At 40.9% G+C, this 11,849-nt stretch overlaps 1 protein-coding gene across 2 annotated transcripts; it reads right to left on the reverse strand.

Annotated features, from left to right (window-relative positions):
• Window positions 1–301: 301 nt before the first annotated feature.
• On the reverse strand, window positions 302–11,634 carry mocs1 (molybdenum cofactor synthesis 1). 2 transcript variants are annotated; one of them, XM_020085180.2, is made up of 11 exons: window positions 11,317–11,634; window positions 9,898–10,009; window positions 8,326–8,493; window positions 6,790–6,954; window positions 5,812–5,873; window positions 4,155–4,266; window positions 3,760–3,872; window positions 3,471–3,581; window positions 3,253–3,373; window positions 3,092–3,154; window positions 302–2,798 (listed from the first exon to the last, which is right to left on the reverse strand). In XM_020085180.2, the coding sequence occupies exons 1-10, from the start codon at window positions 11,524–11,526 to the stop codon at window positions 3,099–3,101; spliced, it is 1,230 nt and encodes a 409-aa protein (XP_019940739.2). In that variant the 5' UTR covers window positions 11,527–11,634; the 3' UTR covers window positions 302–2,798; window positions 3,092–3,098. The 2 variants fall into 2 exon arrangements, with proteins under 2 accessions (XP_019940739.2, XP_019940737.2); XM_020085178.2 differs by having other exon boundaries at window positions 3,107–3,154; window positions 11,317–11,633.
• Window positions 11,635–11,849: the final 215 nt, after the last annotated feature.

The raw sequence follows: 11,849 nt of genomic DNA on the forward strand, positions 1-11,849 counted from the left end.
AGTGATTCAGGAGGTTTTCTATCTAACTAGTTTTAGATAAATCAACAAGTCTTCAAATATATATTTAAACTAAAACAATGAGTTTTCAACTGAAATAAATATCTAAAGACTTAATGATTTCATTTGTTGATAAACTGAGTGTGCTGCTGTGGTTACTTTCAGGTGAGTGTTGGACATGCTGGACACTCGTGGGGTCACACAATTCTCATCTTAAAGATGCAGTGTTCGAAGTAAAGTCATCATATAGGAAACAGTAGAATAATTGATGTTAGAAGATGCTACATAAATGCTCAACAAGCAGTCAGTGGCTTACAGTTTGTATTTAATTCTTTCAAAACAGAGCGGTCTATTTAAGTGAGCTGGAAGCAATAAAGCTATAATACAAAAATTGCAATATTGAGTTCTGCACTTTCTACAGTAACTGTGACAAAATGAAAGTGACATGCTGCATCAGGCTGTTCACTCATTTTCATATCATTATACTATACATGCTGAGCCAATATTAAATCAACAAACAACATTAATTACACTCTCTCTTAGGCAGTGTAATTGGTTATTTGTCATATTAGTCATTAACATTTTACTACAGAGGTAGAATGACACAAAGAAATAGAATGACATTTGATTAAATGCTCAAGTTGAGACAATTTCTTTACGGATTAGTGTCACGGACAAAAACTGAGAAGATTCATGTCACGTATACAAATTAATTAAGTCACAAAAACATTCTGTTAATTCCAGCAGCTACTGAGAGGAAGACATGTTTGACACAAACCTGAGAAAAACAGCCAGGACACAGAAACATCTCTCATAACTCTGTTGTTACTTCATTCTTTGTCGACCTCCATAATTAAATCATCTTCAACATTCATGTCGTTTTTCTTCACTGAAAACCTCCCAGAGGCTTTTTAAAGCGATACTACACTGCCCTCTAGAGTCAAACAGAAACATTGCAGCCCTACATCTATTCTAAACCCTCCACCTGTTGCACAGTTAATGTATTAAAATAAATATTATCTCATGTATGACACTGGAATTATTAGCTTAACACTGTTAGATACATGATAAAAGTAATACTGTTTGAATAACATGAGTCATTTAGTGTGAGAAGAGCATGGACTGTGTATAAAGGCGGACGACATCACAGCTCCCCAAAAGTGAAGCCAAAGCATCTTCATCGCCCTCTAGTGGCTGTCTGCAGTATAAGTGATAAACCATGCCTCCTCCATGTTAGTGGATGGGGTGTGAACCAAACTGAAGTCAAAGTTAAGTTCTAATTACACTGATGTTTGTTCAAGTGCATTTTCTTTTGCTAAGTTTGGTTTGACTTAGTTATTATGAAAACAGGCCAACATCATGACTGACAGCTGGGACTGACTCGTGATTGGTGGAGTTTGTGTATCAGCAAGACCTTGCTACCATCCCGACTACAAATGTGCAACATGGTGATGTTCGTATTTGGGATGTTTTAACTTTATTTCTGCTTAGTGGGAAGAAGTGGTGACGCGATGTCCCTCTTTAGACACAGTCCATGGTAAGTGTAAGATCTAATAACTAAACTGGTCCAATATGACTGGTTCTCCAGTGAGCTATAGGCAGAGTTTAGCAGATGGAGGCAAAAATATTGAATGTGGCATTTCTTTGAGACTATTTCAAATAATTTTCATGGCATTCATTTTATTTCTTATAAAGCTATTATGATCCCAGTGAAAATTCAATCGTTTTGAAGCTTCTTTCCTGCGTCAGATTCACTGTTGGAGGAGGTGGTCAAGGCTGTCGATGAAAGTCCCTCTTCCCGCCCGTCTTACTGACCAGTTTCACATCTGTGATGATGATGTCATGGCTGACTGCCTTGCACATGTCATAGATGGTCAGCGCAGCCACGGACACAGCCGTCAAAGCCTCCATCTCGACTCCGGTCCTGCCTGTGGTGCTACACATTGCTGTGATGACCGCGGCGTTCTGCAGCTCCTTCAGGTCAAAGGTGACAGAGGTGTGGTCTAAAGGGAGCGGGTGGCAGAGCGGGATGAGGGCTGACGTCTGCTTGGAAGCCATGATGCCGGCCAACTGCGCCACAGACAAGGCGTCACCCTTCGCCAGCTGGTTATCTTGAAGCAGCCGGAAAGCAGTGGGACCTAAGACGACAGTGGCGCGTGCCGTGGCTGTTCGACGTGTGGGAAGTTTCCCCCCAACGTTCACCATGGTGGCTCGGCCCTGGGCGTCTGTGTGCGTCAGCTGGGCCTCTGTGGTTCCATCCAGGTGAGTGTTGTTCTGACCACTCACAGATTGTCTGAGTTTGGCGCTGGGGTCTTGGCTGGAGTTGTGATTGAGGCACAGTCGAACACTGCGATGGTTAAGATTTATTTTGGGATTCATCAATGTGCAAAAAATCGATATTCCTGTGGTCCTGTGTACGTGGCTCTTCAAAGCTTTAGGACCCCTGGCTTGTGCGTACCTGAGACAGTCTTCATCAATGTTGCCTGTGACAGTTGTGCGTGTGGTGCGGTGGTGCGGTGCTACACTGTGGAGGTTGTCTGTCACATTAGGTTTTTCTTTCTCTCTCCACAAATGGGTTCCCCCACTTGTTAAGGTTCTAGAGCAGCCAACATTGTCTGCTGGTGTTGAAGCGATGCGATCTGAAAGGCACAAAAACCGCTCTCTACTCAGGACTCTGCTGCCTGGAAGAGCTTTGTGAGGAGCCGTTGCTTGAGAGGGGAGTGTGTCGTTTGCGAGCTGGAGAACAATGGAGGACGCCCTCTGACTGTCATGTGAGTTCGTCAGAGACTCTGTCAAAGTCTCTGTTGGAAAAAGAGCATCAGTCAAGGAAACTGCTAAACAACAAACAACATTCATATTTAAATAAATGTACAGTGGTGCTGGCATGTCAATGATAAAATAGGGGGAGGGGGAGGTGAGGTATTCAGCTGCAACATGCAATTTCACCACTAGATGTCACTAAATTCTACACACTGTACCTTTAAGTACACTTGAATTTGTTAACTGTTTAATTGTCAATCACCCGAATGATACCCAACTGTAATGATAAGTGAGTAGGGAGAGAACAGAGTGAGTGTGTGACATTTGTACGTACAGCCATGTCACCCACCAATGAGGATCATAGGCCTGTTCTTCATCTGGGAGATACTGAACATGCCTAAAAAGACAAACAGGAAGAGATGACTTCACACTCTTCAGTAATCTGTAGGTACACTATTGATGTGCTATGTATCAATGAACTTTACACAAATCTACCTGCGTGCTGTTTCTTCTTCCTGCCCACTGCTGCTCCGATGATTTGCAGTAGCTCCTCATGTGAGGCTCCAGAACGCAGGACATCTCTAAGAGACACCTCAGAGTTGCCAAACAAACACACCTTAGAGAAGACAAACAGCGATGAGTGTAGCTATAAGACGCTTGAACAGAAAAACAAACTTTACCATCAGCTCAATGGAGAAGCACTTCAGCTTTACCTTGAGGTTCCCATCTGCAGTGATGCGCAGGCGGTTGCAGGAGCCACAGAAATGTTCAGACATGGAGGTGATGAAGCCCACTTGGCCTTTGAAGCCTTCTACTTTAAATGTCTGATACAAGACATAGAAACATGGTTAACAATCATTCTTATGTCAGCTGATAAAATACCACAGAATATTTTCAGAAATCTGAAGGCAGAATCTCAAAAGTAATTATTTCTAACTTGTGGAATTCATGCCATGATGAACTAAATTCCTACTAATCTGCAAAACAGTTGTATTCACTGACCTTGGCAGTGTCTGTGTGTCCAGTTTGAAGCATTTCCAGTTTGGGCCACTGCTGCTTAATGCGGTCCAGCATCTCCTGATAACTCACCATCTTCTTAAAGTTCCACTTGTTGCCTGCAGAGAGGGGACGAGGCAGTGGGGGTCAGTGTAGCGTGTAGCATAGCACAAGCTGCAATATCTTACAATAACTTTACAGCCAGCATAGAACACACACTGTGAACAAATCTGTTGTAGCAGCTCTGTAGGCAGAATTATTCTATATTTATCGTTGCAAAATTCCCATATTCAAATTCCCTTGAATGTCAAAGCAGTAAATATAAATCATGTTCAGCCCAGTAATAGAAGCCTGTACATATTGTGACCTGTGGAGTAAAACAGTATGAAGTAAGCACCCACCATCGAAGGGCATGTACTCGATGAAGCGCACCTCCAGAGGCTTCTTTTCTGTCAGCGCCACAAAATCTAGCAGCTCGTCCTCATTGACGCCTCGCATGACCACGCAGTTGACCTGCAGAGGGCAGCACACAACAATAAGCCACATATCACTCAGCTGCTCAGCCAGTCCTTAGAAACCTGTTGTGTCTCAGCTGCAAGGTCAAATCCCACAGTGCCGAGATATTTTAGCACCTGCACAAGTAAAATGACTTCATTGAAATTAAAGTATCAATTACTTAAAATGGCCTGTAGTTGTTACAAGATTTTACCAAAATACACCAGAGAGCTGAATGATGTCACTGATATCTCATTGTCTTTCCTTTCCGCAGCCTTAAATAAGACTTGATTTGTTAGACATAGAGAAATACCTGTGGTGGTACAGTGATGTTACAGCGTAAAGAATCTTCCCTCACAAACAATTTGCAAACTCTGACAGTGGCGAGATGAGACCACACAAACACAAAGTTTACTTTAAGGCCAGTCTTACTGACGGACTTAACATGAGTGAAGCACACCACTGTCTGTTTTAACTGGTGAAAGTGACGCTCAGTCCTGGTTAAAAATGAGAAGATGCTCGCTGAATGTTTTCTCCAATGCTCAAGTCTGTTTAGATGTAAGTTTGTTCATTAGTTTGTTTGTCTTAACATTTCTTTAATGCACGGTGCAATATTGTCAAGATATGATTTGTGACAGACAGTAAATCAGAAAGCAGCCAAGTGACTCCAAGGTTTGTGGGCAAAGTGTCAAGGACATGGATAAAATGTTACACCAGCATTCTTTTAACCATACTGCTGCCACAGCAGTTTACAATCAAGGAGAAGTAACAGCCATTTTTTCCTCAAGACAAATAATAAATTATAAAAACTATAATTCGGATAATAAAGAGCTTCACTGTAGCTTCTGAGAATTATCGAGACAGTATTAACTTTTCAGTAAAAATAGTACTTGCTCACATTTTCTTTTTTCAATTGAGCTTCTGTGATCCTAAAACATTTGTTCATGTTGTAAATCTTTTTTAAAAATCATTAAAAACAAAATATACAAACTGACATTAAAAAGGATCAGTTAAAAACAGAACTAAGAAAAGAGAGGACAGATTGTCATGGTTTCCCCTCCCTCCTGTGTGTGTGACTATGAATGGGAATGGTACTCTGTGCTGTAGGCTGTGTGTTGACAGTTCTAATAAAGTTTCCTGTCTACAACAGAACGGCACGTCCTAAGATGGTTTCATTTCATACAGAGGAAACATTTATTTGTTATCATCACCTAATCACAGGAAATAACAAAACAGATTTAACTGAAAATTAAACTAAAATAAACAGGACTGAAGTCGGGGGGTTGAAAAAACGTATATACTTGTATTTAGTTGTGATGATGATATTGTGATATTGTTACTCTGAGTTCATTATGTTTGTTGTTTATTGTGACTCCTGACTGGACAGATGTTACAGAGAAGAAATCAGGAGCTCAGACGATGTGAGGATTCACATCAGTTCTGGATCATGTCATCAGAATAGACGAGCAAGGAAGATTTAGTGAAATCATTAGTAAAAGTTAATACTGTGGGGGGGTAAAAAGTAAACAGGTATCAGCAAAGCTGCAAAGATAAATGAGATACCTTGACAGGGTTGTAGCCCATTTCAATGGCCTTATCAATGCCCTCCATAACCTTGTGGAACCCTGAGGGGGAAAAAACAGAAATTATCTCAGACAAGAAATCAACACTACGCACCCAACATATTATTATACTTTAGCCTCTTCAAATTTGAAAAAAAAAAACTGGAAAGAATTATATACAAGTATGCAAATGTGTGAAGGTTTCTTAAGAGCAATAGATTATCAACTACAACAAAAGCTTTTGAAAGGTCAATAAAGAGTTGTGAAATTCTATCATTTGAAACAAGAGTGGTGTCAGTTTACCCATCTTATCACATCATAGGTGAAAAAGTGATTTGCGATTTTTTGCAAGTCGGGAAATTTAGTGGTAAGCTTTTTATTTTTGAGCATTGATTTTTTTTTCTTTTTGCTGGAGAAACTCAACCATCCAAACTAGGCAAACACAACTGATAAGCAAAAAAGTATTCCTGACAGTTTAGACAGACAGCTAAATATTATAGATCATGTGAGACATTTCTAGACCAAAAGTTACAAATGTTTATTAAAAGCAACATAAATGTATTTATAATCTCATATAAAGAATTAGCCATTAGCTGAAGTACGAAGAAGAAGTGACATTAAAGACTTCTGGAAAGCAAACTCACTGCATTCACAAATATTGATGGATTTGAATAATAATAATTTGCTTTAGATTTCCTTACTGTGGCTGTGCATTTGTTTCTAGAAAAATAAAAAATCAGGTGTTAGTGAAGAGGACTGGCTCAGAAGCTGCTTATTCTTTTTGCCAGTGTCACTCTGCTCTTTTTTTCTCTCCTTCATGTCCTAATCTCTGCCAGTCCATCTGTGTCTGCCTCCTACAAGCCAACCACCCAGCGCTCTGCCCTGCTGTTACCTCCACACCCTGAGTGTTCAGAGCTCACAGGCTCCTTCTGTAACCTAATGAAACTGAACCACAACTATAGCCACATAGTTTCATCACCTTTCCGCCTGACAATAAACTCAAATTTGGCGGGGACCAGTGAATCCAGGCTGATGTTGATAAGGTCAAGGCCGGCATCTTTCAGCTTAGGCAGAAGTCTGGCCAGGTTCATGCCATTGGTTGTTACTGCTACGGTTTTCAGGCCCTCCAGCTTCTTCAGTTCTGCTGTAGAGGCAAACATGGGAACAAGAAAGAGAGGAACAAGGGAGTGAGTGTGAGATCCAAAGAGAGTAAACTGTGGTGAAGCATGAGTAAAGAATTCCCCAGGTCAAACTTAACCTGATCACAATACAGGTTGAGATGAATGCAAATTGAAAATCACTGAACCATACATGAGAGTTCTGATGGTGTGTTCGGACCAAACGCAAAGCGTGATGAGATTGAATACAAAGTAAATGCAAATTAGATGCATCACTTCCTTGATTCGAAACATTTAGTAAAAGATTCACCTTGAGATTTTCCAGCCGTCACTAACATGTGTATCTGACATCCTTACGTTGTATTAGAAATGGAAGACAAAATTATTGTTGTTGTATGTGGTCAAACTGAGCTGTTAAATACAACCTGCTATTCAAAGGAAAAGAGGGCTTGGTAAAAAATGAGTGTGAAAGTGGGAAAACCTGTTAAGCTCTGAAAATATGTATCTGTTACTATACTCTGTTTTAATACTCTTTGTGTTTGCTAACCGGGAGGAAGAAGGAGAAGAGGAGAAAGAGGGGGTCAGCATCAGGAACAACAAAACAGTGGAAGTACTCATGTGAGTAACAAGAGTAAACACAAATGATCATGTGTGGCAAAACTCATGCGAGGAACGTAACGCGAAAATTTGCGTTACCTTTGGTCTGAACGTACCATTACAATTACCGTTTGCAGTTTAGGACTAACCTCGAAAGGGGTCTTTTTACCCTGAGAAGTTTGTTGTTATGTGGAAAAAGAAAACTTTTCAGAAACCAAACCCTAGCATTGAAAGAATGTCCTGGATGATCTCAAGATTCTCCGCATGGCTCTTTCCTTATTTCCAAGGAACAAAAACTGTGGTAGATGAACAATTGAGATACTGGCTCCACTTAATCAAAATGATCCACTCCACTAAACTTAATGTGGGTTATGTGAGGCCAGTCACATGACGATCATAAATGCTGAGCTCTAGAGGCCATGCTCCTCATTCTACAAACACATTGGCTACTGGTCACACTGCTTTGCTTTGGCTGAGACGTCCTCAATTCCTGCCTAAATCAGCCCGTTACAGCAAAATTAAGCGATAATAGGTCATTCGGCTAATCACATAGCTGTGGTGTGAAAAAGGATTTTCTCCAGCCACTCGTCTTAACACCAAGTCATGCATGGACAAATCGATCTTCTCTCTTGTTCTCTCCTTACGTCACTAAGAAAAGCTCTACTCTTGTCAAGAGACTAAAAATTTAATTGAATCTACAGTCTTGGAAACCAAACGCTGAATCCTGTCTCAAAGGACTTTGTTACTAAATCTGTGTAATGAAAAGTGTAAGTGTAAGAAAAATATTATTTGTTTCTTACCAATGATTTCCAGCACATCAGGTCTGATGAGGGGCTCCCCTCCAGTGAGGCGGATTTTGTCCACCCCCTCCTGGACAAAGAGGCGAGCCAGGGTCAGGACCTCCGAGGTGGACAGCAGCTGGCTCCGTGGTGTAAGCTTCACCCCCTCCTCTGGCATACAGTACTGACCTGAAGATAGGAAGAGGAGTAAAATATATTAACCAATGATGTAATTTCACACTCAACAGATACCTTTAACTCTTAGTATTAACACCATTCAACCAAACGTATTCTCTCATTTGTTGTCTTGCAGATGGTGTTTTAGAGCAATGACTAACAATCTGTCTATTCCCATCGTTTTCATACTCATGAGACAATTCTTTGGAGAATCCCCTCCTACTTCCCCTCCTCTCTCTTACCTGGCCTACTACTTCCTCCTGTGGCTCCACCTACAGAAGCCATATAAGAGGTCAGTTGACCTGTCTCTCTCTTGTTAGTGAACAAAGAGGCCAGGCTGGCCACATGGTGGAGGCCTCATCCTTTCAAGTTTGGACTGTGTACATGACCACTGTGAGTTTGCCTTGTTTGATGGTCCCATAGTGAACAGATTTGATTTGTATTTCTGATAATTGTGCTGATGTTAAAGAAATTGTAAAGTATTTTTAAAATAGTAGTAGAATCGATCACATTTAAGTTGGTATTTACGCTCTTTGTTTGTTAGCTAATTTCACTGAGGATGGATGTATATTGTTTAATATCAAGTTGCATGTTTTCTCCTTTTGTTCTAAAGCATTCCAAACTAATCCCAATAAAAATAATGAATTGGAAACCTTTAGTCCGTGCTCATCTGTTCCTGGAACTAGAATATGATATATATGGACAAAAGTACTCATCCTAAACTTTACATATTCAGTGTCCCCTTGACCCTATGGATGAAAGAAGTGTCCTGCTTCCTCACTTTACCTTTAATTTCTTACCTATCTATATTTTTTATATAGAGTACTAGTTAATCTATGTTAAGTACTTGTGGGATTTTAATGGTTAAAGGTGAAAGACTTCAGAGGTGGATCAACATGATTTGCAGGTAACATGTAGAAAAATATTAAACCAGAAATGTAAATGTTAACCCATCCTTAAAAAACTATTCATTTTCCAGGGTTTTTGTCATCACCATTTGCATTGATATTTGAGTACAAATAGAAAACAATGCAAGAATAGGGATATAAAAAATCTAAAATCAATCAAAGATAAAGATTACGTTGCAGTAATGGTGACATGGTTAATGCTTTAGTCACTCTCATTTCACCATATCTGAGAGGAGTTTCCATATCGGAAAGACGTCCTCTGTCTGTTGAGCAGGACTGAGACAGCAGTGTGTCACTGAATGTACTCTGCACTGTCAGTGTGCTGTGTAGGGGGTGGGCTCTATTGTCCACGATGTGAGGCTGCCACTCACTGAAGAATTTTTGACAACTGACACGTGTCTTCCCATGACAGTTACATGAGATGTGGATGTGGTGGTGGTTGTATAAGTAGCAGCAGCTGTAAAAACATTTGTCCTTTTAATACATCACAGCATGTACATGTACTCACAGCGCAGGTTGCATTTCTCTGTCAGGGAGATACGTAGGTAACTGTGCCTCCGGCCAAAGTTGTCGGTCAAGAATGCTGAGAAGGGAAGGAAATTGTCGTCTCTCAGTCGCTCCTGGAGATGACAACAAGGAAAATATAAAATGATCTGACACAGAAACCAATGGAAATGAGGGTACACTAGCACCACTATGTCTTGCTTTTGTTCTTTTCATCAACCAAAATCATTTTCCTGTTGACACATTAGTATGTTTGAATATCAATGCCTGATGCTGAATAATTTCCCTGCAGGGTAGGAAACACCAGTGCTGTATCGTGTGTGTGTGTTTAACATGGAACAGGGGACGATCCTGATTTTGAGACTTGAGGCTTGAGAGGATCAGCCACATGTGGAGTTGCACATGGCTTTGTGAACTGCTCCAGACCTTGGACCGTCAACAGTGGGCTGCTGTTGTGTAAGACGCACAAAGGCCGGCGTATGACTCAGCAGTAGGTTAGAAATTGTTCAGTGCATCCCTCTTGCTTCATTCCTGTGTGGGAAGCTAGTAGTAACAACAGTTTCATCATTATTTATTCAATTTTGTGTTTCTAAACTTTTAGTGCTGATGTTATATATTTTATCTTAACTTTTTATTATTGATCTTTGGCATGCATTAGTAACTGTATGTTTTTAACTACTTTTCAGTATTATTTTTTTTACATTCAGTGTTTGGCCAATGGAGCTCTGCTGGTTGTTCTATTGAGTTACCTATTGAGATAAGACAAGCTGGCTTCTATGAATGTTTGACATGTGTTTTCTTTTAGTGTGTACCTTTTATTCTTCTGTCTGTTATGAACTGATTACTCAGTTATTCAATTGCGGATATTCTTTTAATTTTCTCTTTCTCTCTCAGTTAAGCACCTTTAAACGTTGGCAGAGATGTGCTATATGAAGAATTATATATTCATCACATCACCCTGAAATGCAAAGGCTGTTATTTGTCATCATTCCTTGCTTGAACATAAAATACTTTTACGGCAATGCCCTGAGATCACATTATAAGAATATAATATAAGAACCACATTGACATTACAGTATCATACAATAGAAGTTAGTGACATCTGGAGGTTTAGTGGCTCTGAAAGAAATGCACACCTCGTTTCCCCACTTGAGTTCCAGGCGTGTGCTAGTGTTTGATATCTAGTTAACCAGCGGATGATCAGGACATGAGTGAAGCTGATGCTTTCACCACTTACAGTACGTCCACACAGGATTCACTTTACGCACTGACCTTTAATGGTGGAGAGAGTGAGCGGGTTGTGTCGCAGTCGTTCTCCTGCTGGTTTACAGAGTTCAGCCTGTGTTGGCCTGGAGACGACCTGAGCCCTGACGTTAGCTCGTGTGTCAAAGCACCGTGTTTAATGGGAGTTCAGCGTGTTTACCTGTCTCCGGTTGGTTTTCACCGCTGGGCTGAAGTTGGCGACAGCAGCAGCTGCTTCATGCGACTCTCCAAGTTCAACTTCGGTCTCCTGGTGCGAGTATGGCCGCCGCGCGCTGCTGCTGCTGCCCGCGAGCTGCAGGTAGAGTTTCCTCAGAGGAGAAGAGTTGTGTGTGTGTAACAAGCGACAGAAGACGCTGCTCGGGGCCGCCATGGTGTTTACCGGCTGTAATGTTCTCCGCAGCTCTGCAGGATCCTTCAGACCACTGAGTTAGCAGCGGAGCAGCCCAGTGTCAGGCGCGTGAGCACGTCAGCCAATAGATCCTGCGCACGCAGTGCCGCTGCATGCTGGGTAGTGTAGGAGGCTAAACGCAGCTTTATCTTCCCACAAGCTGTTTGTTAAGATGTATTTATGCACAGTCCCTTGGTTTTTTCACCTGTATGTTAATAAATATGTAATAATATAACAACTATAATAATTACAGACCAAACATTAAACTCCCTTCAGAGGCACAGACATCCTAGAATTACTTAATA

The sequence above is a fragment of the Paralichthys olivaceus genome, chromosome 12 (genome assembly GCF_024713975.1).
Source record: "Paralichthys olivaceus isolate ysfri-2021 chromosome 12, ASM2471397v2, whole genome shotgun sequence".
Classification (NCBI taxonomy): domain Eukaryota; kingdom Metazoa; phylum Chordata; class Actinopteri; order Pleuronectiformes; family Paralichthyidae; genus Paralichthys; species Paralichthys olivaceus.